Consider the following 26,887-nt stretch of genomic DNA (forward strand, 5'->3'; position numbering starts at 1 on the left):
AATTTTAAAAATAAAGAGTTGGGAAAAATTTCCCAACTGCACTAATGGAGCTAGACTTATTGCTTTGTAGTTTTGCTTGCTTTTATGGAAATGAGAATTTGGCAATTTAACTGTGTCAATAGAGCTCCTAAAGTTCTGGTTTTTAGTGAATCACTTGTTTTTAAAGAACTTCCTGGGACTTCCTTGGTGGTTTGGTGGTTGCAAATCCACCTTCCGTAGTAAGGGACACAGGTTTGATTCCTGGTTGGGGAACTAAGATCCCATGCACCATGGGCCAACTAAGCCTGTGTGCCACAAACTACTGAGCCCATGAGTTATGGAACCAGTGCATCACAGCTAGAGAGGAGCCCATGAACTGTAACTAAGCCACATTGAAAATCCCAAGTGCTACATCTGAGACCTGATGCAGCCAAAAATGAGAAGTAAATTAAATAAATATAAAAAAATAAAGCACTTCCTTTGTGTGAGCAAAGCTCTAAGGAAAAAGATTCCCTTCTAGGCTTCAGAGGCATTAATAGACCACAGATGCTCCCTTTGTATCATGGATGTACTGCTCTGTTGGATCCAGGACAGGATGCTGCTATCCTCATCCCCCAGGTATCTCAGGCTTATGCCACCTCCCTCTTGTACCAGGGCAGTGATTCTGATTGTCCCAGCAGGGTTGGCAAATGAATAGCACACATAGTGACGCTCCTACGCCTGTATCTGTAGAAGACATCACTAATCAATTGCAACACAATGCTCCATCCAGTCACCACTAATCAATCTCAGAGAACTGGTCACTTGATATCCCAGGCAATTGTTTACCCCCCACAGTTTTCAAGCAGAAGAAGTATGAGTCTGAGTTACTCTAAACCTGGAACAAATGGTATCCAGGTTGTCGTGGTGACTCAGCCCTCTCCACTTGCCTTCTCCCACCAACATAATAAAACAGGATGGTATCTTGCCCCAGATCCCTTTTAAACATTTAGTGGGACCTCAGGGTACTCCTGTGTCCTCACCAGGAGGTTGGCTTCACATTTGGGGCAGCTACTGCTCCTGGGGATGCTGTCACCGAGCTGATGGGTGCTGTTCCCTCTGCCAGGGGCATCTCTTTTCTATTCTTATGAATTTCTTCTAGCTTATCCACTGGGGCTCTTGGCACCGACACTTAAAAAAAATAACTTGGGACAAATGGATAAGGAAGTTGTGGTTCATATACTCAATGGAACATGACTCAGCTATAAAAAAGAATGCATTTGAGTCACTTCTAATGAGGTGGGTGAAACTAGAGCCTATTATACGTAATGAAGTAAGTCAGAAAGAGAAACACCAATACAGTATATTTAATGCATATGTATGGAATTTAGAAGAATGGTAATGATGACCCTCTATGCAAGGCAGCAAACGAGACACCAATGTAAAGAAAAGACTTTTGCACTCTGTGGGAGAAGGTCTGTGCAAGGGTGGGATGATTTGAGAGAATAGCATTGAAACATGTATATTACCATATGTAAAATAGATGACCGGTGCAAGTTCAATGCATGATGCAGGACACTCAAAGCCGGTGCTCTGGGGCAACCCAGAGGGAGGGGGTGGGGAGGGAGGTGGGAGGGGGTTCAGGGTGGGGGTCACATGTACACCCATGGCTGATTCGTGTCGATGTGTGGCCCAAACCACCACAATATTATAAATTAACTAGCCTCCAATTAAAATAAATTAATAATTTAAAAAAGTAACTTGGGAATTCCCTGGTGGTCCAGTGGTTAGGACTCAGGGCTTTCACTGCTGTGGCCGGGGTTCAGTTTCTGGGGGAAATAAGATCCTGCAAGCTGCCTGACACTGACAATAACAGCAACAACAAATTAATCGAGGCATATTTTACATATCATATATTTTATCCATTCTAAGTGTACAGTTTGACATATGTTTTTTTTTTTTAGCAAATTCACCGAGTTGTGCAACTGTTGCCACCCCCACAATGAGATCCGTCACACCCATTAACCAAGGCCTTTAGATTCAGACCAGAGCTTCACTCCACAGACCCCTGGTTCTTAGGTCTACGGGAACTACATCACCGGCTTTCCTGGGCCTCCAGCTTGCAGACTGTAGATCGTGGGACTTCTCAGCCTCCGTAACTGAGCCAATCCCTCATAATAAATCTTCCCATATTTTTGGATACATCCTATTAGTTTTGTTTCCCTGGAGAATCCTGGCTAATTCAGAGGCTACCCTGAGAACTGGTCATTTTCCCTTTCCGTCTCTGAGCGTAAACAGGAGAAGGAAGCACAGATGTGCTCTGGGCTTGCTTTGCAACCTGTGTGGTCAGAGTCTGCACCCGGGCCCGGGGCTGCCGTGTGCAGTTGCTGGTGACAGTAAAAGCCTCTCTGCTTGTTTTTTCAATGGTTCGTCCTCGCAGTGAAATGTGCAGAGGACGCTGGCAGATGGAGCGGAGGGGAAGCCAGTGGAGAGAAATACCTGGAGAGATGCTTCGTGGATGGGAATCCAAATAGGGAGTCTTTTAACCCAAAGCAGACACCATGGCTCTTGATTTTGGAGCTGGTGGAGATGGGAGGCACACCGGGGAAGCACCATAGATCTGCCTGGAACACTTATTAAGTTCCTATTGTTTGTTAGGCTATAATCTCTGGAAAGCCCACAGTTCACAGAGCCCTAGTTCAAAACCTGAGGCTGGATTACCTCTCGAGCATCCCTCAAGGATGATCTTCCTTCTTTCCTTTTTGTCCCTTTATTTCTGCCATGCTGTGTGGTCTTCATCCCCTGACTGGAGAGTGAACCCGTATCGCCCACAGTGGAAGCATGAAGTCTTAACCCCTGGACCACCAGGGAAGTCCCTGACCTTTCTTCCTTAACTCGATCACCTTCAGAGGTGGGGCGCTCACTGGCTCATGTGGGTCAGGGCAGCCAGGATAATGCTCCTGTGCTTAAGTATCTCCACATGCAGAAATGACGCCTGCACTTTGATGAAGAGCGTAAGGCAAAGAACTTGTCTTTCCCACTTACCTTTTCTAAATGCCAGGTTCCTATTAGAGGTGAGCGTGCAGATGGCAGGATTTGGATCTGTTTCTTCGGCGGTGTCACTATTATTTTTAAAAATTTCATCAGACGTTTCTGGAACAATCTTTTAATTTTGCTGGTGTCCTTGATGCTTATACCTTGGATTCTCTCCTGTCCAATCAGGCTCTGCTGTTGCATTCAGACTGCACTTGCCAAGGCCACTGGTGGTCTCCAGATCACCAGATTCGGCGGTCAGTTTGCTGTCACGTTACTTTTCATCCCAGCAGCTTTCGGCACTCTCACCTTCTTAGAACACTTTCTTCTCTTGGCTTTGGCGTCACTTTCGTGGTTTTCCACACATTCACTGGAAGCTATTTACAATCTCCTTTTCTTACTTCTCTGCCTGTGTTCTTTGCTGTTTTATGTCCCCACCATGGAATCAGCCATTCATGCACTGATCTCTGGCTTCCCTTGGAGGGGAAGGGTACTTAGAGACCACAGACTGGGTGCTAGAGGTGTCTTTTTTTTTTTTTAATAAAATAAACATCTTGAGTTTATACTGAGACTTCACATTCAAACTCAGGACCATCAAGTTTTTACTTAACTTGTTCAATCTTATATCAAAGTCTTTCTTCCATATCCAAATTCCTGATTCTCCAAGGACCGACATAATTACTCATTTGCTTTATTGTGTAACACATGCAGAATTATCTCAGGAAAACAATAGCAAGACTGCCATCAATGATTTAATTAATAAAAACAGTTTGAGGTGCTATTTTTGGCCTTAATATATATCTTACTAGAGGTGTTTTATTTATTTATTTATTTTTTAGCCACAAATCAATCTTATTTAAATCAGGACTGTCCAACAGAATTATTCCATCAGCCGTTCATGATCTGAATTCTAGTGTGTGAGATCAATTTAAATATGGTACACATAAAAAGTCATAAGACACTTCTGTTTCATAATAAATAAGTCAGTGGCCAACTATTACTCATTGGTAGCTTTTTTGAGATAAGCTATCAAGTCCTCCCTCTCTCCCTTCTTCTTAATGCCAGCAAAGATCATCTTTGTTCCAGGGATGTACTTCTTGGGATTCTCCAAGTACTCCATCAGCGTCTCCTCTCCCCAGGTGATACCTTTGTTCTTGTTGGCATCTGTGTAACAGAATCCAGCAGCCTGACCCGTCTTTCGTCCAAACAGACCATGGAGGTTTGGCCCAGTCTTGTGCTTGCCTCCCTTTTCCACAGTATGGCACTGGGCACACTTCTGAACAAAAATCTTCTTGCCCTTCTCAACATCACCCAGTTTTAAATCACTCTTTCTCTGGGCGCGACTGAGAAGTTCCCGCTTGCAAGCCGAACGCCCCGCTTTCTCTAGAGGTGTTTTAAAATCACTATGTTTGAAAGTCACTTGAACAATTTCCTTCCATGTGGTTATGTCTTTAACTCAATGTACAAGGAATGTCATTTGTTTCATTCTGCTTTGTTTCAATTTTTAGGAATTAAAAAAATCAATTTTATTTATTTATTTTTAATTTGTGCAATGTTGGCTCTGAGTGTCTTTGTTGTGGCACATGGGCTTTCTCTAGTTGCCCGTAGGCATGTGGAATCTCAGTTCCCCAACCAGGGATCGAACCTGTGTCCCCTGCTTTGACAGGTCATTCTTGACCACTGGACCACCAGGAAAGTCCTAAAAAATTAACTTTAAAATTAGAATAAAAAAATGTAGTATGCAAAATATTTATAATGTTATAAAGTCAAATTTACACAATTTATTCATTGAAATCTAGCTTCTATCTTTCCCCATTTTAACTGTGTCCTGCCTTCCCTGGTAGCAAACCATTCGTGTTTTTGATTTATTTTCCCATTAAAAAATATGTTCATATTCCACGTCTTTAAGAAAGAGGCAAAAAAATAAATAAATAAAGAGGCAGCACAATACGGCAACATAATACGCACAGTTTTCTCCACCTTGATTTTTTTTCATTAAATCATACATCATGAGGATGCTTCCTTAGCAGACTATAACACATTCCACCTTCCTCTGGCAGCTGAGTAGTGGGTGGTGTTGCGTCCACGTTCAATATTAATTCATCCAGCCCCTGCTCATGCCCCAGTATACGTGGTTCCCAGTCTTCTGCCGTCACAAGTGATACTGCAGCGATTCGCCTCATGCACACTTCTTTGTCTCTTGGCCAGTGTATTTTGGGGTAGATTTATTTATTTGTATCTTAAATATTTTATTTTTGGTTGCGAGAGCTTTCTCTGATGGCTGTACCTGGGCTTCTCATTGCAGTGGCTTCTCTTGTTGCAGAGCATGGGCTCTAGGGCACGCGGACTCGGTAGTTGTGGTCCACGGGCTTAGTTGCCCTGAGGCATGTGGAATCTTCCCGGACCAGGTCTTGAACCTGTGTCCCCTGCAATGGCAGGCGGATTCTTAGCCACTGGACCACCAGGGAAGTCCTGGGGCAGATTTTTAGGAGTGGGATTGTCAGTCAATGGATAAATACACATGTTAACTTTGCTGGAGATTGTCAAGCTGCCTCCACTGGAGTTGTGTCCTTTGCATTCCGGCCAACAACATCTGGAGAGCCTGTTTCCCCACCAGTTACAAAACGGCAGATTGTAAAACTTTGAGGATGCTTGCCAGCTGGTTAGGAAGAAGCTCCTGAACTGGGCTTTGCGCTCACTCAGCAATCGGTTCCATCCACAGCAGCCAGAGAGCTCTTTTTGTAAATGTTAGTGATGGCACGTCACTCCCTTGCCTGAAACCCTGATGGCTTCCACTTTCAACATCTGCGACCCCATGGACTGTGGCCTGCCAGGCTCCTCTGCCCATGGGATTTCCCAGGCGAGAATACTGGAATCGATTGCTATTTCCTTCTCCAGGGGATCTTCCCAACCTAGGGATTGAACCCGGGTCTCCTGCATTGCAGGCAGACTCTACCATCTGAGCTTCCAGGCAAGTCCTCAGCCAACCCCCTCACCTGGCCGCGAAGTCCTACATAATCTAGTCTCTTCCGACCTCTTTGATCCCATCTTGTTAGTCCCCCATTGGCTCACGTCGTGCTGACTGTCTTGGCCTTTTCTCTCTTCCTTCAGTCACTGAGGTCATTCCTTCCTCAGGGCCTTGACATTTGCTGTTCCTTCTGCTTGGAACTGTCCCCCCTTCTTCACACAGTTGTTCCATCTCCGTATTTACATACCAGCTTCTGTCTTCAAAGAAGCCTCCTCCGACCAGTGACCTAAAGTACCCCTCCACTCATTCTTCCTTATCCTTTTTATTCTAAGAAACTATTTTTTTTTGGTGTTGACTGATTGATTATAAGCTTCTTAACAGCAGAGTCTTTTCCTGCCTTCTCATCCTGGAATGCTCAATACGTACAGTTCACTGGAAAAATGTGCTGGGTTAAGTAGCTCCAGTTGTGCCCAATCCTTTGAGACACTGTGGACTACAGCCCACCAGGCTCCTCTGTCCATGGGATTCTCCAGGTAAGAATACTGGAGTGGGTTGTCGTTTCCTCCTCCAGTGTTGGATGAATGAATACCCAGCAAATATTTCTCCTGGGAAATCATCCTTGGGCTCATTCTCAGTCTCCGTCAGTAGAGGGCGCTCCTTGAAGGCAGAATCATTTATTCATTTCTGTGCCTGTAGTCGGGGGGGCCTTCCTAGGTGGCTCAGTGGTAAAAAAAAAAATTCTCCTGCCAATGTAGGAGATGCTGGAGACTCGAGTTTGATCCCTGGGTCAGGAAGATCCCCTGGAGGAGGAAATGACAACCCACTCCAGTATTCTTGCCTGGAAAATCCTATGGCCAGAGGAACCTGGCGGGCTACACCACATAAAAGAGCAATGAGTCCGACATGGCTGAGCACACACATGCATGTATGTGTAGTTGTTGTTGTTCAGTCACTAAGTAGTATATGATTTTTTTGCAACCCAGTGGACTGTAATCTGCCAGACGCCTCTGTCCATGGAAAGTGGGTTGCCATTTCCTTCTACAGGGCATCTTCCCAGACCAGGAACTGAACCCATGTCTCCTGCATTGGCAGGCGGATTCGTTACCACTGAACCACCGGGGAAGCTCCCTTACCTGTAGTACCTACCACTTAATCGGAGCTCAGGCGGGACAAGTTCAGATTTTGTGGAGCCCGAAGCCCCTACTGTTGTGGCGGCCTCTTTAGGTACCAGAATATAGAATTGCAAACGTCACATTAGGTGGAAGGCCTTGGAAGGGACCCATGTAAGTGAGAGAGGGCCCCTGATGCTTAAGCCTTGTTAGTTTCGGGGAAACCCTTCTCCAGGGCTCATTAAATGTCTGTTGAATGAGTGACTGAGTCCAAGGTAGGTTTCAAATGCCTGATTTTTGCGGGTTTCATTTTCAGCGGGCAGAAATGCAAAGACAGGGGTAACAGCAGGACAGAACGACCTGCTCCATTGTACTCTTGCACGTAATTAGGATATTTTTTATCTTTCCAATTTAAGGTGGTTTCGACCTCAGGCTTGTACCCAACAGGAAAGAAACTAATCGGATGTTTCACTGGGGCCATGCTATTAGGCGGCTGCTGTCTTGGCCTTTCTGTCCTCCATTTCTCTTTTTTGTGTTAACAGCACATTCATTTTCTCTTGGAGAGTCGTGCTCTGCCTCTTTTAATCCTTGTGGCTCTGGTGGGGCTGATCCCAGTTCCAACTAAGGGTGTGCACCCGTCAAGTTAGCACATTTCAATCCCCTCCTCCAGTAATTTAATTATTATTATTATTGTTTGGTCATGCCACACAGCTTGTGGGATCTTAGTTCCTCAACCAGGGATTGAACCTGGGTCCTTGGCAGTAAAAGTGCAGAATCCTAACCACCGGCCTGCCAGGGACTTCCCTCCAGTAATTTAATTAACAGTCACTTCCATATTCTTTGTCCTGTGTGCTAGTCACTCACCTAAGCATTTTGTAAGTGTGTGTTTATCCATGTAATCCCCACCACGAGGCTTTGTTTTGTCCTTATTTTACAGATGGAAAAAATGGAGCCACAGAGGGGTGAAGGCTTTGTCCAAGGTCCCCAGCAGGTAAGTGATGGAGCTGGGTCTTGAACCTAGCCAGTGTGGGTCTTTCTTGACCACCGTTATCGAGTTGCATCTTCATTAGCTCAGGCAAGAGAGAAGAGAGCCAAGCCAGTGAGTCAGAATCCCAAGGCTCAGAACTAGAGGGGGGGGGGTGGGTGGGGGTGGTTTCTGTGACTGTAGGAGCTGCTGACAGTTCAGATGATGAAAGCTAGAAGCCTCCGGGGCCACAGTGTAGAGCCGGAAAACGTTGCCACCTGGAGGTGCTTTGGGAACCCTATCTGTTGTTGCAGTTGGCACCCTCGTTCTCAGCCAGCGTGTGAAAGTCTACTTCTGGGTTTCCCTCACAGGAACCAAGATGTTCCCTTTATATTTATTTATTTTTTAAAAAACCCATTTATTTATTTATTTAACTCCCCTGGCTCTCAGCTGAGGCAGAGGAGATTTTCGTTGCAGCATATGTGCTAAGTCGTGTCTGACCCTTTGTGATCCTGTGGGCTGAAGTCCACCAGGCTCCTCTGTCCATGGGATTCTCCAGGGAAGAATACTGGAGTGGGTTGCCATGCCCTTCTCCAGGAGATCTTCCTGACCCGGGGATCGAACTTGCATCTCTTATGTCTCCTGCACGGACAGGCGGGTTCTTTACCACTAGTGCCACCTGGGAAGCCCCTTGTTGTGGCATGTGAGTTCTTTTATTTGCGGCATGCAAGATCTCCAGTTGCAACATGCAAGCTCTTAGTTGGGGCATGTGGGATCCAGTTCCCTGGCCAGGGACTTGAACCGAGCCTCCCCTCCCGCCCCGCCACCACCCTGCATTGGGAGCTCGGAGTCCCAGCCACTGGACCACCAGGGAAGTCCCAAGATGTTCTCTTTATTGTTCAAGAAAGCTTGAGTTGGGTTTTCTAGATTTTTCAGCTTAAGAAAAGCTCAACTTTTTTTCTGACCCCAATGACTTTTTATAGCAGAATTTGAGGAAGAATTCCTCTTGGCTTCCTGGACAGGAATAATGTGCCCAGACTCTCAGGTACCCTCCTCCTGCTGACAGTGTAGTGTGCGGAGAATATGAATGATGGAGGCAGACGTTTGATTCTCAGCCAGGGACCCTAGGGAAGTCACTTGGGTCCCCTGAATCTGGAGAAATGGTGCAGACTGCCTTTCTGGGTGATGGGTAAAGCTTTAACAAGATCACATGGGCAAGAGCCTCTGGCGCATAAAACATGCTTCACACATGTAGACCCTCCTGTCTTCTCTACCGTCCTAGGCTTTGTCTGCCTTTACCTGCTATTAGGGTCTTCCAGAGAAACAGAACCAATTGTTTATATGTAAAAAATACATTTTATTTATGAGCAAACTCTGGGAGATGGCGAAGGACAGGGAAACCTGGCGTGCTGCAGTTCATGGGGTCGCAAAGAGTCAGACATGATTGAGTGACTAACACTTATATTTTTATATATTTAAATATGTAAATAAATATAAATACACACTTTATGTTGTTGTTGTTCTGTTGCTAAGTTGTGTCTGACTCTTTGTGACCCAGTGGATTATAGACCACCAGGCTCTTTTGTTCATGAGATTCTCCAGGCAAGAATACTGGAGTAGGTTGTCATTTCCTTCACCAGAAGATCTTCCTGACCCAGAGACTGAACCTGGGTCTCTTGCATTGCAGGCGGACTCTTCCCCACATGAGTCACCAGAGAAGCCCCCAAAATACAAACCTTTATTTAAATACACATGCATTTTAAGTATGTGTATTTTTTTATTTTAAGAGATGAGTTCACACAATGGTGGAAGCTGGCAAGTGCAAAACTCCAACAAGCAGCATACTCAGGCTGAAAGCTTCGTGCTGGATTCTTGAAGCAGAATTCCCTTTTCTCCAGAAAACCTCAGTTTTCGCTCTTGAAGTCTTCAGCTGATTGGATGAAGTCCTTCCATTACAGAGGGCAATCTCCCTCACCCAGCGTCAACTGGTTTTACGTGTTCATCACATCTACACTATCCCTTTGCGGCAACATCTGGGCTAGTGTTTAACCCAGACCATCGGCACCATAGCCTGGCCTCAGCTGACACCCCAACATTCGCCTCCAGGTGTGGGGATGCAGTTTCTGTGGATCTCAGTTTCCCCATCTGTTCACTGGGGAGCGGGCCTTGCCGGGCGCTGCAGGCTGCTTCTCTCTGAAGCAGGAACAGTGGGCCAGGCCGGGGCTGAGGGGCGAGAGGCGGCGAGCCCTGGTGCAGAGTGACGATGGTTTCTGGACTCAGCATCCTCACTGACGTGGGATGGACTCTCCTGCACTTTGAGGCCTTTTGTTCCCCGAGTCCCTGAGTCATCTCAGGGGAGGGGAAGGTAACATCAGAGCCTGACGGCGGCTGATGGCATGTACCGGAGCTATTTATATGATTCCCAGCTCTTTCACGAAGACAGTTTCAGCCCAGACGGGAGCAGACACAGCCCTCCTGGGTAGCAGCTCCGAGCACATAGATGTGCACAGTCGATCTGTCATCATCCTAAGGAGAGGCCCCCTTCCTTGCATTCAGCACCCACGCTGGGAGGAGAAAAGAAGCAGGAAAGCAGGAGGAGGGGAGGGGGTGACACAGATGAGTACCTCTTTTGTGGGAAGGGACACACACACACAGTCACCCACATGGGCAATGTGGAGAGCAGGGTCTGGATCCTGGTTCTGACACTGCCTCATGGTTCTGGCTCTGCCGGGCAAGTCAAGGGACCTCTCTGACCCTCGGTCTCTTTATCTGCGGCTGGGGGAATCCTGGTAGTGCACGGTTTGCAAGGATGCGGTGAGGATGACACCAGATAAAATATGTGTGGAGCCTTTCATTCTCGGATGTCGCTACATGGCCTGGTGGGTGAGGGCTCCCGGATCAAGAGGATCAGAGAGGTGACCCCAGGCTGGATATGGTCATGTCCACTGTGCTGCCGCTGGCCACTCTGAGGTCAGGTTCAGTGCTCAGTCATCCTGGGTCTCGGTGTTCATGTTTATTTTTCAGCGTGGGAACGGTACCGTGAAGGAATAGGGAGAGCTATTAACGAGCATCTTGTTCAATAATGGGAGATAATAAGTAGCTGTTCTAATTGTATTATGAGCCTGTAACTTGAGGTTCATACTGTGATTCAAGCTCAACATTTGAAGTATTTTTAAGTGGGAGCCCAGGTTTTCAAGTACCAAAAATAAAAAATTAAGACACACACACACACAAGAAAGAACAATTACTTAAAAATGGTAAAATTAACATCTCTTCATTCTCGGCCTTCTAACTAGCTCTCTGATTATATATGAACATTCATGGCTCCTCCAGACAAATGAGGTTAGGGGGATGAGATAGCTTCCACCCAAGTGATGAAAAGCTTCCACGGGCTGATTCTTGGTGTTTGAAAAGGCCAGATGGTCAACCCGAACGTTTTGGGATTGGCTTGACGCTCATCAGTTCAGTCGCTCAGTCGTGTCCAACACTTTGTGACCCCATGGACTGCAGCATGCCAGGCTTCCCTGTCCATCACCAACTCCCGGAGCTTGCTCAAACTCATGTCCATCGTGTCGGTGATGCCATCCAATCATCTCACCCTTTGACAATCATAGAGGGTGTTTATCCCACCGGATCCTCTTAGGGACCCTGAGAGGCTGGCGTCATGATGCCCATTTTGCAGATGGTGAGACTCAGAGAGGTGATGGACCTTGTCCTCAGGAGCAGAGCCAGTGCAGGAAGGACCCTAACAAGCAACCCTGACCTGTCTGCTGAGGACCAGCTTAGGTGAAAACAGACTAGAGGCATTTTCTTTATTTTTAATTTTTAAAAAATTGGAAAAAAATTATTTATTTTTGCTCCCTCAGGTCTTCGTTGCTGCGTGCGGGCTTTCTCTAGTTGCTGCCAAGTGGGGCCCCTCTCCAGTTGTGGTGCACAGGCTTCTCATTGTGGTGGCGTCTCTGGTTGCATTGTGGTGTTGTGGCCCCCGTGGCATGTGGGATGTTAGTTCCCGGACTTGGGATCTAACCTGTGTCCCCTTCATTGGCAGGCGGATTCTTAACCACTGGGCCACCGGAGAAGTCCAAACTAGAGGTATTTTAGGTATCTGCTTTGTGAAAGGCCACATGCTTCCTCAGGGATTGTTTTCTTTTTTTTAAATTAGAGGATAATTACTTAACAATATTGTGATGGTTTTTGTCATACATCAACACGGATCAGCCATAGGTATACATACGTCCCCTCTGTCTTGAAACCCCTCCCTTACCCCACCCTTCTAATATGGATTTGGCTGCACTGGGGCTTAGATCTTTGCAGGATCTTTGATCATGGCTGTGGCACGTGGGAATTTTAGCCGCAGCATGTGGGATCTAGTTCCATGAACAGGGATCGAACCCAGGCCCCCCATACTGGGAGCACAGTGTCTTAGCCACAGGACCACTAGAGAAGTCTCCTTATGGGCTCTTTCTCGATGGCCCTGGGATGCCGTGTGATGTGTTTGGATCTGGACTGGTGTCACAGACCTATCACAAATCCGTCCTCAGGCTTCCTCGACCTCATCTTTTCCCTCCCTGTCTCCAGGCCCGTCTCCGCTCGTCCAGACCATCTGGGTTTCTATGTGGGGAGCCTGAGCGGCTGCTGCTCGCTAAACAGTTCCGCAGTTGCGTTTCTAACTACCTTCTATTTATGGCTAACAGCTCCGACTTTCCAATTTGGGCGGGAACGTACAATTTCCTCTTACAATAAATACATTTTATACCTTTTAAGAGTGTGTAGGTATAAAGAAATATTTAAATAGATAATAGAGATACTGGCAGATATGGCCATAACAATAAGCACCAAGGTTTATTGAGTGTTTACTATGGGCCTGGCAAGACTCTTAGCGCTTTCTATTTATTAACTTATTTAATTTTCACAACCATTGAGGTTGGTTCCCTTATTAGCTCCAGTTTATGACTGAGCAGCTGGCCTTGCCAAAGTTCCATGACCAGGAAGGGCTGGAGCTGGGATTTGAACCTGGACCGCCTGACTCCAGAGTCCACACTCTGGAGCTGACCAACTTGCCCTGGTTTGCCTGGGACATTCTTGGTTTTCAACCCGCCTGTCCTGTATCCTGGGAACCCCCTCATCACTCTCGTTGAGTCTCAAGTCTTTCCCAGTTTCTTCTGAGATTGCATCACTGTATATGCCAGCAATGTAAGCCAAGCATATGTAACCAACCCAAACCTGCCAGGTCTGTGTGGAGTAAATAGACACATCTCCTTCACTGTGTACATAGCATCCAGAAACCCTTCCTAAAATAGCCATAAGGCGCCTGATCGCTGTCTATGTAACCGACAGTGCCACTTGCCTTACCGGTATAAATAACAGTCAAGACATCCCATATCTCTATCTACAGCAGAGTAAAGAGGGTCATGTCTGCATGTACTGAAACGCCGCATTCTGGCATCCTGACACATATCCTGCAGAATAAAGAAAGCCCGCTGGCACATCTGAAATAACCGTAATGATGGCGATGGTGGTGATGATGGTAATAATAGCATTAATAATAGTGGTGGTGATAGCCCCTCTGAATTTAGCCCCCCTTCTGGTCCAACACAGTACTGAGCACTTTAAATGCACTATCTTAACGAATCCAGACAGTCCCTGTGGGATAGTACTATTATTAGCATCTCCATCTTACAGAAGAGGATACAGAGGCACAGAAAGGTTTTATCCCAAGATTCCTGTTCACAGGATATTCAGACACTCATCTAGGTGTTGCTGGAAAGGACGCCGTTCAGTTCAGTTCAGTCGCTCAGTTGTGTCCGACTCCTTGCGACCCCATGGACTGCAGCACCCCAGGCCTCCCTGTCCATCACCAACTCCTGGAATTAACTCAAACTCATGTCCATTGAGTTACTGATGCCATCCAACAATCTCATCCCCTGTCGTCCCCTTCTTCTCTTGCCTTCAATCTTTCCCAGCATCAGGGTCTTTTCCAATGAGTCAGCTCTTCACATCAGGTGGCCAAAGGATTGGAGTTTCAGCTTCAGCATCAGGCCCTCCAATGAACATTCAGGACTGATCTCCTTTAGGATGGACTGGTTGGAGCTCCTTGCAGTCCAAGGGACTCTCAAGAGTCTTCTCCAACACCACAGTTCAAAAGCATCAATTCTTCGGAGCTCAGGATGCTATAGATGTAACTAAAGTCCCAAGTCAGTTAATTTCAGGCATGAAGATTATCCAGGTGGGCATTGTCTGATCACATGAATCTTTTTGTTTTTTTTTCTGTACCACACGGCGTATGGGATCTTAGTTCTCCAGTCAGGGATCAAACCCGCAACCCCTGCATTGGAAATCTGGAGTCTTAACCCTGGACCATCAGGGAAGTCCCACCTGAGCTCTTGAAAGCATAAGGTTTAAAGCAGAAAGAGCCTCTGGGATTTGAAGCGTGAGATAATATGACATGCTGTGTCCTCCTGAAGACAGAAAGTCTACGTGGAGAGGAATTCGAGTGGCCTCTGGAAGCTGGGAGAGCCCTAAGGTTGACAACCAGCAAGGAATCAGGATGTCAGTCCGATAACACCAAGGAACTGGATCCTACCAGTAACAGGAGTTAGCGTGGAAGAGGGTCCTGTGTTCCAGAGAAGAATACAGCAGATGAATACAGGGGAGGTGATTTCAGTCTGAGCAGAGCCTCTGCCACGCCCAGCTGAGCTTGACCCATAGAACGGGGAGCGGACATGTGAGTGTCCGGTTGATAATTTGTTGTGCGGCAACAGGAGAGGAATACGGATGGTTTCTTAAAAGTGGAATCAAAGGTTATCAGCTTTTGAAATCTTAATTCTTTCAACAAATATACATTGCCCATGAAGCGCCGGCTCACTCCAAGCTTTGGGGACACAGTAAAGAATAATGAAATCACAAAATCTCTGCTCCACCCCATGGAGCTGATAGTCTTTATGGGAATGTGTTGGGAAGAGGCAGATGATAACAAAAATATGTAAAGCATGCATTATCTGGTGACTTGTGAATGCCACAGAAAAACAGAAGGCACGGAAGAGGGTGAGAGAGAAAGTGGGAAGTGGGAAGAAGAGGAAGAGAAAATGTGTGTACATGTATGGGAGTTAACGTGTGGCTAGGGACACATCTGACAGGGGACCAAAGACGTAAAGGGAATGAGCCACACAGAAAGCTGGGGGAAGAGCATTCCAGGCAGAGGGAACTGCATGTGCAAAGGCCCTGGGGCAGGGACATACCTGGTGAGTTCAAGTAAGTCTTAGGGTAGAAAGAGCAAGCGGGTGAAGTAGCAGGAGTTGAGGTCAGAAAGATGGTCATGTCTAGATCCTAGAAAACCTCCAAAATGGGTCTATCAATTACACCCCTCTCCACCATGTTTGAGGGAATCCCTCTCTCTAACCGTCCACCCTTGCCAGTGGTGGTGAGGGTCAAAGGCAACATTGTGTATCAATTGGATGGTGAATAATGGTGCTTCCTCTTCCCAACTTGCATTTCAGGGTCACTGGTGAGGTTGGGAATCTTCCTGGATCCCTGTGGGCCAGGAGTACCTCCTTTCCTCCTCCAAGGCCATCCCCAGTTCAGGCATCTATGTCTGTCATGAAGAAGGGAACTTGGCATTTCTGTATGTATCTCATAGGGCTTAGGCTCCAGAGAGGCTGTCCCAGGACTTGGGGTCTAGAGAGGCTGTCCCAGGCTTTCTATTCCATCACGTGTGGACACATCCCTACTCATGCTCCCATCAAAAATTCCCTCCTTTCCTCTCCCACGGAAAGAGCTTAATCAGAATGCAGTGAGTGAATCCAATGTTTCATAGGAATAACCTTGAATCTACTTGTACATACATTTGCAACATTTGGCATTCATTATTAGTAATAGATGACTTGGTAATACACCTCACGACTGCTTGGAATGCAGCATCTTGGTTGTGAATTGCTGGCAGAGCATGGGCAGAGGATCGGTGTGTGTGTGTGTGTGTGTGTGTCTAGGTATACATATGTGTATGTGAATGTGTGCATGTGTTTATATGTGTACACGTGTAGGTATATGTGTGCACGCACATGCCTGTGTGTATGCATGTTAGCTGTGTGTGCATGAATGTAGATTTGTGTATGTTCTCTTTGAGTGCCTTTGTGTAAGTGTGTTTGTATATATGTATATGTCTGTGTGAGTGTGTATGTGTGTCTGTGTCTATGTGAGTGTGTATATGTGTGTGTAAGTCTATGTGTGTGAGTGTGTATATGTGTGCATGTGTGTGTGCATGTGTATGTAAGTCTGTATGTAAGTCTATGTGTGTGAGTACATATACGTGTGTGTGAGTGTGTAAGTCTGTGTGTGAGTGTGTCTATGTGTGTGAGTGTGTCTATGTGTGTGAGTGTGTGTAAGTCTGTGTGTGTGAGTGTGTCTATGTGTGTGAGTGTGTGCACGTGCGGTGAGTGAGCCTGAGGCCCAGCGGGCGATCACTGCCCTCCCCGAGCCCCGGTGTCGCTCTCGGGCACCAGCGAGGTGAGGAGCCAGGCCGCACCCCACCCAGCCGCCTGCAGGCCGAGGCTGCTCAGCCTGGGGGCGACCCTGGGACTGACTCAGTGTCCTCAGGTCTCTGCCGCCAGCTGGGCCCTTCCCGGTGGCTCTTCCCAAAGTCTCTCTTGGACCGGGACCCCCAAAAGGCCTTGGGCAGCTACCGAGCCCCTTGGGGCACAGTCCTGCCGTGTGAGGCCAGGGGCCGAGCCCGGGAGGGGCTTCTACAGTCAGGGACCAGCTCGGCGGCCCGCGAACGGGGGGCGCTGGGGGGAGACAGGACAGACGCCTCATTGCAGCCCCAGAGGTAGCCCACCCTGCCGGCCCCTTGACTGGGACTTCTGGCTTCCAGGACTGTGAAACCGTGCGAGCCTGCTGTTTAAACCACCTGGTTGGAGGCGCTCTGCTCTCCCAGCCCCAGGAAATGAGCAGTTTGGAAGTGTGGAGCTTAGAGTTCGGGGTGAGGGCCTCTCAAGGACATGAAGGAGAACTAAGGATCCTACATTAGGCTGAAAGGCCAGCCACCCAACTGTGGGAAGGGAGAGTTACGCAGTGGGGGCCTCGGGGTCAGACTTGTGTTCAAATCCTGGCTCTCCTGTGTGACCTCAGGCTGGTGACTTAACTTCTTTGAGCCTCCGAGCACCCGTATTTCTTAAGAGCACCATGTTAACAATCAGGAGTTTATTCCTGAGGCTCATTTTTATGATGTGAAATGTTATAGCTGATCGGGGACATCACATAAAGTAGACCTCGATTATCTGCTTTTCCAGGCAGCGGTTGGGTAAACCAGGCATTTGTCAGGACTGCCTGTGGCGTGAAAACACAAGACTCCAAAGGCACGTGGACTGGCAGCACTGCCTTCTCCTGTGACTCACCCCCGTGGCCAGCAGAGCCATGCTGCACCCTCCCTTCAAGAAGTCTTTGGAGCTGCCTTCAAAATTAGGGTCACCTCTCTGAAAGGTATCGATGTCATTTTGACATTCTTGAACAGGTTTGAAGGGCACACATTTTTTGAATGGCAAGTGCTGGGTGGGGGGTGGTGGTGGCAGGGTTGCCATGGTGATGGGAGAAGCCAATGCCGGCCCTGAAGGTTGGTGAGAGGTGGGCAGTAAATATCCAGTTTTTTTTTTTTTTTAACAGGGGAGGGTTTTTATTTGCAGGGAGAATGATTTAAAAACTGTAGAGGAGGGAGAATGGGCCAAAACGTGTGTGGGGTCATCATTCCAGGTGACGTGTGACGTGGACTGAGGGTTCTCTTGTCCTCAGCAGCTTATGTAAGGAGCCCTGACGTGTGTCCCTGTGTGTATGTATCTGTGTCTCTGAGTGTATGTCTGTGTCTCTCTGTATATGCGTGTGTGTATGTGTGTATTTCTACATGTCTATGAGTGTATGGGTGTGTGTTTGTATAGTGTGTACATGTGTGCACCTCTGTGCATGTATGTGTATGTGTGTGTGTGTGTGTATGTGCAGAAGCGTCAGTGTGTCTGTAATGCAGGTGTATATCGTATGTTTATATCTGTTTATCTGTGTATGCAAATGGGTGTCTATACGTGTATGTGTATGTGTCTATGTGTGTGTGTCAGTTGCTCAGTCATGCCGGCTCTTTGCAACCTCATGGACTGTAGCTCATCAGACTCCTCTGTCCGTGGAATTCTCCAGGCAAGAATACTGGAGTGGGTTGCTATTCCCATCTCCAGGAGATCTTCCTGACCCAGGGACTGAACCTGGATCTCCTGCATTACAGGCAGATTCTTTACTGTCTGAGCCACCCAGGAAGCCCCGTGTGTGTCTAAATGTGCTTGTAACTGTGTAAATGTGTGGCACTAATGTGCCTGTGTACCTGTGTGCCTCTCTCCATGTATATGTACATGTGCACGTGTATGCAGGTCTGTGCGTTTATGAATGTATGTTACACATGTATTTATAAGTCATCACATGTGTGCATCCATGTGTATATGCTTGCACACATCTGTGTGTCTCTATATACATGTATATGTGTGTTTATGTGTATATGTGTGTGCCCTGTGAGACAAATTTTGGCTCCTTCTATGAAAGAGCTTTCTGCACTTTCAAAGAAGAAGGGCTATGTCAAGACAGTGAGTCCCCCATCACTAGAGGAGATCAAGAAAAGGAGAGAGAGATTCAGGGATGGTGAATCACATCAGAACATGGGAAGTGACATGAACCCCGTTGAAACTGACAGTAGAGGAAATACATTGATTCATGGGGTCAAGAAGAATTCTCAGATAGTTCACAGACTTGAAGGAGGAGCTGCAGACACCATGGTGTCTTGAGATTGGACCTGCAGACCAGTTCCTCTGTGTCTAGCTTCATTTTCTCCCACAGTTTCGTCCACACAGTGGGCAACATGATGGCCCTAAGTTCTGACTCCATATCCTCCCGGCTTAACAACCTTGATGGCAAGAGAACGGCTTCAAGGAGGCTTCTGACTGGCTCAGCTCAGTGCCCACCCCTAGAAGCAATAGGGTGGGAGGGTCAGGCCTGGACTGGGGCCTATGTCCACATCAGTGGTTGGGAGTAGATTCTGTTACTAGAAGGGGAATGGAGGGGACAATGCTGGGCTTCTGAAAACCTCAGTTACCATAGTCCACAATGGATGCTCCGGGAGGATTCAACGTGAAACAGGAAGATGGACCCCATCCCCCCTAATGTACTGGGGCATATAATAGAAATGTTTTAAGCAGTTGATAAAGGAAAGTGTAAAGATTTATTCCAGCATCTCAGTTTTGTGATTTTAGTCCATCATGTTGATACCTTGAAGCTGACTTGGCCACCTAAGATTGTCCTCTGACACGCAGAGATGCTGATCAGCTGGTGATGGTATGGTGAGGGTGTCTGGGGGTTGTCTCTGGTTACTGGCCACCTCACTCCCAATCTATCAAATTAGGCACCCCTCAGAGAAGGGCTTCCCTGGTAGCCCAGCTGGTAAAGAATTTGCCTGCAATGCAGGAGATCCCGGTTTGATTCCTCAGTTGGGAAGATCTCCTGGAGAAGGGATAGGCTACCCACTTTGGTATTCTCAGACTTCCCTGGTGGCTCAGATGGTAAAGAAGCCACCCGCAATGCAGGAGACCTGGATTCGATCCCTGGGTTGGGAAGATCCCCTGGAGGAGGGCATGGCAGCCCACTCCAGTATGTTTGCCTGGAGAATCCCCATGGACAGAGGAGCCTGGGGTCACAAAGAGTTAGACACGACTGAGCGACTAAACACAGCACAGAGAAGAAGACATCCCAATGTTAAAGCACCGTGAGTAGTCATTGAAAATGAACCAAGTGATTATCAAACCATTCTCGCTTATTCTAGTTATTCCTCGAGTCTATCTGCTACCCCCAATTGTTCTAATGAGCCAGTCATATGAGAACAAGATTATGAGGAATAGTTGGGGGGGCAGGAAGGGTTGATAGAGTTCCTCAGAACTCCTGAATGAGATTTTTTTTTTTTTAAGAGTTAAAACAACCATTTAGGAAGTGGAGGCCACTGTAAAAATATTTTATGAAGTTTGGCTCAGTAGGTTGTCTTTTGCCCAGTTCTGCAGCTGGAAGAAAATGCTGCCACGTAGAATTCCAGGCTCTCCGCTCTCTCTCTTCTCCACTCTGCACACCGTGGCCTGAGTCGTCTCAGGAAAACACTCCTTGCTCAGAAATCCGTAATGGCTCATTATTGCCTGCTGCTGCTGCTGCTGCTGCTGCTAAGTCGCTTAAGTCGTGTCCGACCCTGTGCGACCCCATAGATGGCAACCCCCCAGGCTCCACCATCCCTGGGATTCTCCAGGCAAGAACACTATTGACTAACCCTAGGCTAAGTGTGCTTTAGTCTTTGGGCACCTACGGGAGCCAGGCATCACTAATCAATCACAGACAGCCTCAAACTCCTCCTCTGCGGTGCTGGGGTAGACTACAAAGGGAAACTGATATGCTTTTCCAGTTCTCAAGTGTCAAGTGAGTTGGCAGCAAAGTGGGGAGCAGCTCAGGACTTTCAACTCTTGACTCATTGCTTTGTTTGACTTCTAGGTCAACAGACAGACTCTAGAATTCAAATCAAGGCTTAGCTAGTTACTGGCTGTATGATCTTGGCCAAATCACTTGACTTTTCCAAGCCTCAGTTTCCTCATCTGTAAAATGGGTTTGATTCTCCTCTTCTACTTAGGGTTATTTCGAGGCATCAGTGAGATTGTCCAAATGAAGACAGTTCTTAATGGTAAAGATCCTAGGACTCAGCGAGCTGCTGGGGCTAACCATCCCCCTACCCCCAAATTTGTATTCCTTGGCAGAAGCTGGAACCCAAGGGGATCTGTGATCTCGCAGCTTTCATGGCCAGAACTGGCCTCCAGGTACTAGGTTCTAAAAAGATGCCCAACTTCCTGGGAACCACACGTCCCTCCTCCCTCCCGGGAGTCCAAATTCCAAGAAATGTAGCTAAAATTGGCCCTCGAACAGCTTTTGCAGAGCACGTCGCAGCTTTTTTTGGGTCTAGAGAGCCAGTTTCCATGATGAAAGTGGCACAGAAGGAGAGACCCAGCTAAAAACAGACACCGCCCCGACTGGTGTTAACAGGATGCGGCCTCCCTAGTCGCTTCGGGGGTTTGGACGCTTCGACTTCCGCAGCAGCTCTCCCCATCACCACTAGGTGGCAGCATGGCAACGCGCTGCCGGGACCGCGCCCCCCGGGACCGTAACAAAGAGCCGCTTCCGAAAAAGATGCCCGTAAAATACGCACCGGTCACCAAATTCCCCACTAAATTATCTCCCTTTTATTTGGGGGGATTTATTTGTATTTCAGGAGCTCTGCGGAGGTATCTCTTCTCAGAATCGTCTAAGCGCAGGTGCCCCAGCCCCCAGCCCACTGGATTTGGCATTCCTTGTGCCTTGTGTCCAGCGTCGTAATGGAAAAACTTGCTTTAGTTTAGAATTTTCCAGGACAAGTTTGGCCTCCATCTGGGGTGAGTGCACCGGCTTGGGACTCATGGTCCAGCTTTGAGGGACCGCTTGCATCCCCCTCTGAGCTGGTGGGATGGAGTTTTGGCTCCGGAGTTTGGCAACCTGTATTCACGTCATTAAATTGTATGGGGGACAGGCCACTAGTGGAAACCCCTCTGGCCCAAAGCGAGGAATGGATGAGTCACAGATGTGAATTTCTCATCACAAGGACTCCCATCTTTGCTGCTTTTGCTCTTTTCTCAGTATCACCGGCGTCAGGCCTATGATTAGCCACCCAACAAATAGCGACTTAAAGGGCCTGACCGCACTTTGCTTGGGAGACAAGGTTGGCGGGGGGAGGTGGGAATGAGTTCTGAGGCCTTGCTTCTTGGAGTGTGGTCCTGGGTCTGCAGCATGGGCAACACGGGTGCTTGTTAGAAAGACGGTGTCTCTGCCCTGTTCTGAACCACCAAACAGCTATCTTCCTTCACAGCATCTCCAGGGCTTTTGTGCCACATCGAAGTCAGAGGATGTGGCTCTGAGATACCTTCTTACCCCAGGGAGCTGGGGTTCAGCCCTGGGGATATGAGGTTCACCTCAGGAAGCTGGGGCTCACCCTTGAGGTGCTGGGGTTCATTCCTGGGGAGCTGGGGTTCACTCAGGAAGCTGGGGCTCACTCTTGCGGTGCTGAGGTTCACCCCTGTGGAGCTGGGGTTCATCCCTGGGGAGCTGGGGTTCACTCTCAGGAAGCTGGGGCTCACCCTTGAGGTGCTGGCATTTACTCCTGGGAATCTGGGATTCACCCCCAGGAAACTGGGGCTCACCCTCCTGATGCTGGGGTTCACCCCTGGGGAACTGGGCTGGGGTCCACTCTCGGGGAGCTGAGATTCACCCCTGGGGAGCTGGGTTCACTCCTGGGGAGCTGAGGTTCACCCTTGAGGTGCTGGGGTTCACCCCCCAGCGAGCTAAGTTTACCCCCAGCCCTGAGTGAGCACCATCTCACAGATTTGCCTTTTAGCCTGCCAGCCCTCAGGCAGGCCCAGCAAGTCTAGCCTTTTCTCGAATGTCTTCTCCAGCTGCCTGCGTGCTCAGGTTGGCATGGGTGACCAGCTGCAATGGGTCCGGGCTGTGTGCCACACGCTCACCTGGGCTCCCAGGTCCAGTTCCCTGCCCGCCCACAGATCACGTCGGCTCCCCCAGCTCAGGCCACAGCATCCTCCCCAGCGACCGGAAACAGACTCAGTGACTCCCCCCTCACCCTCCCTACCCTCAGCCCTGTGGATCATCACCAGAGCATCCACCCCTGCTAGGCTTCCTTTGCAGTCTCTCACTCTGGTTCTCTGTCGTTTGGCTCTCTTGGGGACCATCCCCAGTGCCCTTGTCCCCCACCATTAGCCCTCTCCCCGGCTCCTGATCTCATCTCACACACCTCTGCCAGGATACCGGCCTCCGATGGTTTCACTCTGTGGTCCAAAGTCCCACCCCAGCTCCTCACTGCTGAGTCAAGATCTCCCTTCCTTTGCCGCGAGGCCGAGGCCTCCTGTGGCCTCTTCCCAGTCTCTGATTCACCTTTGTGGCTGCATCTCAGCTTTTTCCTCCTTGTCCTCACTCAGATCGGGGGCTGGCACGCCACAGCCCGGAGGGGGTTGAATCCACCCTCAGCCCGTCGTTGTGGACCAAGTTTGGTTGTTCATTTGTTTACCAGTCGTCCGTGGTGCTTTCGTGTTTTCACAAGGGCAGGATCGAGTAGCTGCAACAGACCTAGCACAGCCCGGAAAGCCTAAAATATTTACCATCTGGCCCTTTCCCGAAAAAGTTTGTCAACCTCTGTGCTAGATCCAGCCCAAGGGCACCACAGCCTGCACGTCCCTCACACACACCCTCCAGACTCCTCCAGCTCCTGGGCCCTAGCCCGTTTCTGCCCATGGTGACCCTGTTCCAAAACAGGAGTGTCCTTCAGTGTAGGTTTCCAGAGGATCCGGTCTGTGCCTGGCTTGGCGGCTGCAGGGATGGAGTTTTTGTCTCAGAGAAATCACGTGTGGCTGGCCCAGGCTGTCATCAGAAGCACCCTAGAGCTTTAAAGTAACGTCTCCAGGCTTCTCATCATATTATTTTGGTGTCTTGACAGCCTGAGGCCAGGTACCTGCCCTGAGCACTCAGTATCTGCTAGGCACACCACACAGTCCATTTTGTTACTGAGTCCAAGCATCGAAAGCTGGACGTCCGAGTAGCTGATGGCAGGAAGAGTCCTAGAGCACCATCCTATCGGGGTCTGGGTGCCAGTTTCTTTTATAGAACAGAGAGAGAGAAGGTGAGGAAGTAAAGTAAAAAGGCCATACGTCTTGCAGAGGATCTCCTGGTTTGGCCAGCCTCAGGGAGGGGATGTGTTCATTTCTTCTTCCCGCAGTCATTCACAGGTGGGCGGGATCAGAATGTCTCCCTGTGAGCTGAACAAAGTCACTTTAAGTTTCAGGCAGGGGCATCACGTTTCCCCCAGACAGGCTATTATGGATGCTTACGGCTATAGACGGCATCCTTCCTGTGATTATAGTTACAAAAGCAATGGAGAACAAAAAAGGAACAGATCCAACAAGGAGTCAGATTTTGTACTTCCCTGTTACAATTACAGCTCATGTGAGTAAGTGAAGGATTTCTCTCTCCCTGGTCTGCTTCTGATTTTCACTCTGGGGACTAGACTCCATCTCCCCCATGCTTCCAGCTTCTTCTGGAATCCCATTTTGGGCCAATGCTATATGTATCAGGGCTTCTCAAACTTTTCTGTGCAGAGGAATCACCCAGTGATTAGAATGCTAGAATGGTTAGAATGTTAACATTGTTAGAATGTTAAGACTACTGATTCTGTAGGTCTTGGGTGGAGCCTGAGACCATGCATTCCTGGATAAGGCCAACACTGCTGGTCCATGGACCACACTTGGAGTCTCAAGGATTGGTGCTCACCTCTCTCTTCACCCTGGAATCATTTGGGGAGATTTTAAAATGCTCATGTCTGGGCCTAACCCTGGACCAAATGAACTGATGTAGGGGATGAGGTAGGGCCCAGTCGTTCTAGGTGTTATTTTTTTTTTTTTTTTAAGATTTTAAAAAAGATTTATTTTTTGGCTGCGCTGGGTCTTCGTTGCTGCAAGTGGGCGCTCTCTAGTTTCACTGAGTGGCGACCCCTCTCTGGTTGCGGTGCATGGGCTTCTCCTTGCGGTGGCTTCTCTCGCTGTGGAGCACGGACCCTAGGGTACCTGGGCTTCAGTAGTTGCAGTGCACGGGCGTAGTTGCCCCTTGGCATGTGGGATCTTAGTTCCGGGGCCAGGGATCGAACCTGTGTCCCCTGCATTGCAAGCTGGATGGAACACCAGGTGAGTTTCTAAAGAGAATTTTCTGAACTTCTCTGCTAACCAGAAAGTCCCGTCCTCCAGAAATCCCCGTGACCTTGTTATTGGAAAGTGGGGAAAAATCTCCAGCTCTTTTGTCTGTTGATCACGTTACCCTTCAAGCTGCTAGCAGAAATTTTGGGGCCGAAGTTCAGGAGAAATGCATCCACATGACTAGCACCCCCAGGGCCCTCTCCTCTCCCATGAAGTCTGGTGGTTCGCAACCTTTTCCGCTCCCTGGAATCACCTGGGTGTTGATAAGGATACTTATGTCTGGGTCCCCTGCCCAGGGATTCCATTTTAATTGGGTTTGGTGGCAAGCTGGGTATTGGGGTTTTTTAAAAGCAGCCCATCCCACCCCTGAAGATCCTAAGGAAGAGCTAAGGTCGAGAACTGAATTTGGCAAGAGATCTCTGCATTGAGTCCAGAAAGCCTCTTTAATGAGGGATGGAAGAATCATTTCTTTTGCTTGAAAAATTATATGTCTCTGGTCCAGGTATCTGAACCCCACTACGGATGCCAATTTGACACCAGTCGGTGTCTGGATCTTGGAGGCATTCACTCAAGCCCACCCAAAGGGGTGGAGGTTGGGTCAAACAGTAATTGCATTCCACACACATTGTCTTGTTTTTTTTTTTAATTGAAGTGTAGTCGATTTGTAGTGTTGTGCCAATCTCTGCTCTATAGTAAAGTGACTCAGTTATACTCCTGAAAGTGAAGGTCACTCAGTCGTATCTGACTATTTGCAACCCCATGGACCATACAGTCCATGGACTTCTCCAGGCCAGAATACTGGAGTGGGTAGCCTTTTTCTTCTCCAGGGGATCTTCCTGACCCAGGAATCAAACCAGGGTCTCCTGCATTGCAGGTGGATTCTTTACCAATTGAACTATCAGGGAAGCCCCAGTTATACTCATGTAGACATTCTTTTTTGGTATTCTTTCCATTATGGTTTATCACAGGATACTGAATATGGTTTCCTGTGCTATACAGGAGGACCTTGCTGCTTATCCATCCTATTGTATGTAAAATGGTTTGCATCTTCTGATCCAGCCCTCTCCCTCCCCTGCGCCCCCTTGGCGACCACAGGTCTGTTCTCTGTGTCTGTCAGTCTGTTACTGTTGCATAAACACTCACTGATGTCATCTTTTAGATCCCACACACAAGTGACATCATATGGTGTTTGTATTTTCTTCCTGACTTACTTCACTTAGGATGATAATCTCTGGTTGCATCCGTGTTGCTGCAGATGGCATTGTTTTGTTCTTTTTTCTGGCTGAGTAGTATTCCATTGCATGTATGTTTCACATCTTTTTGATCCGTTCATCTGTTGATGGACGTTTAGGGTGTTTCCATGTTTGGGCTATTGTGAACAGTGCTGCTATGAACACAGGGGTGCATGTCGTCTTTTGAGTTAGAGTTTTGTCCAGGTGTACTCCCAGGAGTGGGGCCGCTGGATCATATGGTAGTTCTAGTTTTAGTTTTCTGAGGGTTCTCCATACTGTTTTCCATAGTGGCTTCACCCACTTACATTCCCACCAGCAGTGTAGGAGGGTTCCCTTTTCTCCACACACATTCACTCTTTTGATCATACCTGGCCATGTAGGTATTATTATCTTTATATCACAGAATAGTAAATTCTGGTTTGGAAGGCTCTTTTAAGAGCTACCTTTCATCAAGATCTTTAAACGGTGCTAATTGCTTTACCTTCATTTCCTTATTAAATTATCAAATGAGATATAGAGATCTTCTTCATCAATGAAGAAGTCCAGACTCAGAAAAGTGGAGTTATATGACAAAGGTCACACAGCTCTTAGAGACAAATGCACTTAGATTTGAGATCCCTTTTTAAAATAACACCAGATGATTTTCCCAGGGCTTCCCAGGCGGTGCTAGTGGTAAAGAGTCCAGTTGCCAATGCAGTAGACACAAGAGGTAAGGATTCCATCCTTGGGTGGGGAAGATCCCCTGGAGCAGGAAATAGCAACCCACTCCAGTATTCCTGCCTGGAGAATCCCAT

General features: G+C 48.0%; 1 protein-coding gene across 1 annotated transcript; it reads right to left on the reverse strand.

Moving 5' to 3' along the window:
• Nucleotides 1-3,844: 3,844 nt before the first annotated feature.
• Nucleotides 3,845-10,746, reverse strand: LOC133063957 (cytochrome c-like). The gene is made up of 2 exons (XM_061153892.1): nt 10,696-10,746; nt 3,845-4,324 (listed from the first exon to the last, which is right to left on the reverse strand). Exons 1-2 carry the CDS (start codon nt 10,744-10,746, stop codon nt 3,989-3,991), a joined length of 387 nt encoding a protein of 128 aa, XP_061009875.1. The 3' UTR covers nt 3,845-3,988.
• Nucleotides 10,747-26,887: the final 16,141 nt, after the last annotated feature.

This window comes from Dama dama, chromosome 10, assembly GCF_033118175.1.
Source record: "Dama dama isolate Ldn47 chromosome 10, ASM3311817v1, whole genome shotgun sequence".
NCBI lineage: Eukaryota > Metazoa > Chordata > Mammalia > Artiodactyla > Cervidae > Dama > Dama dama.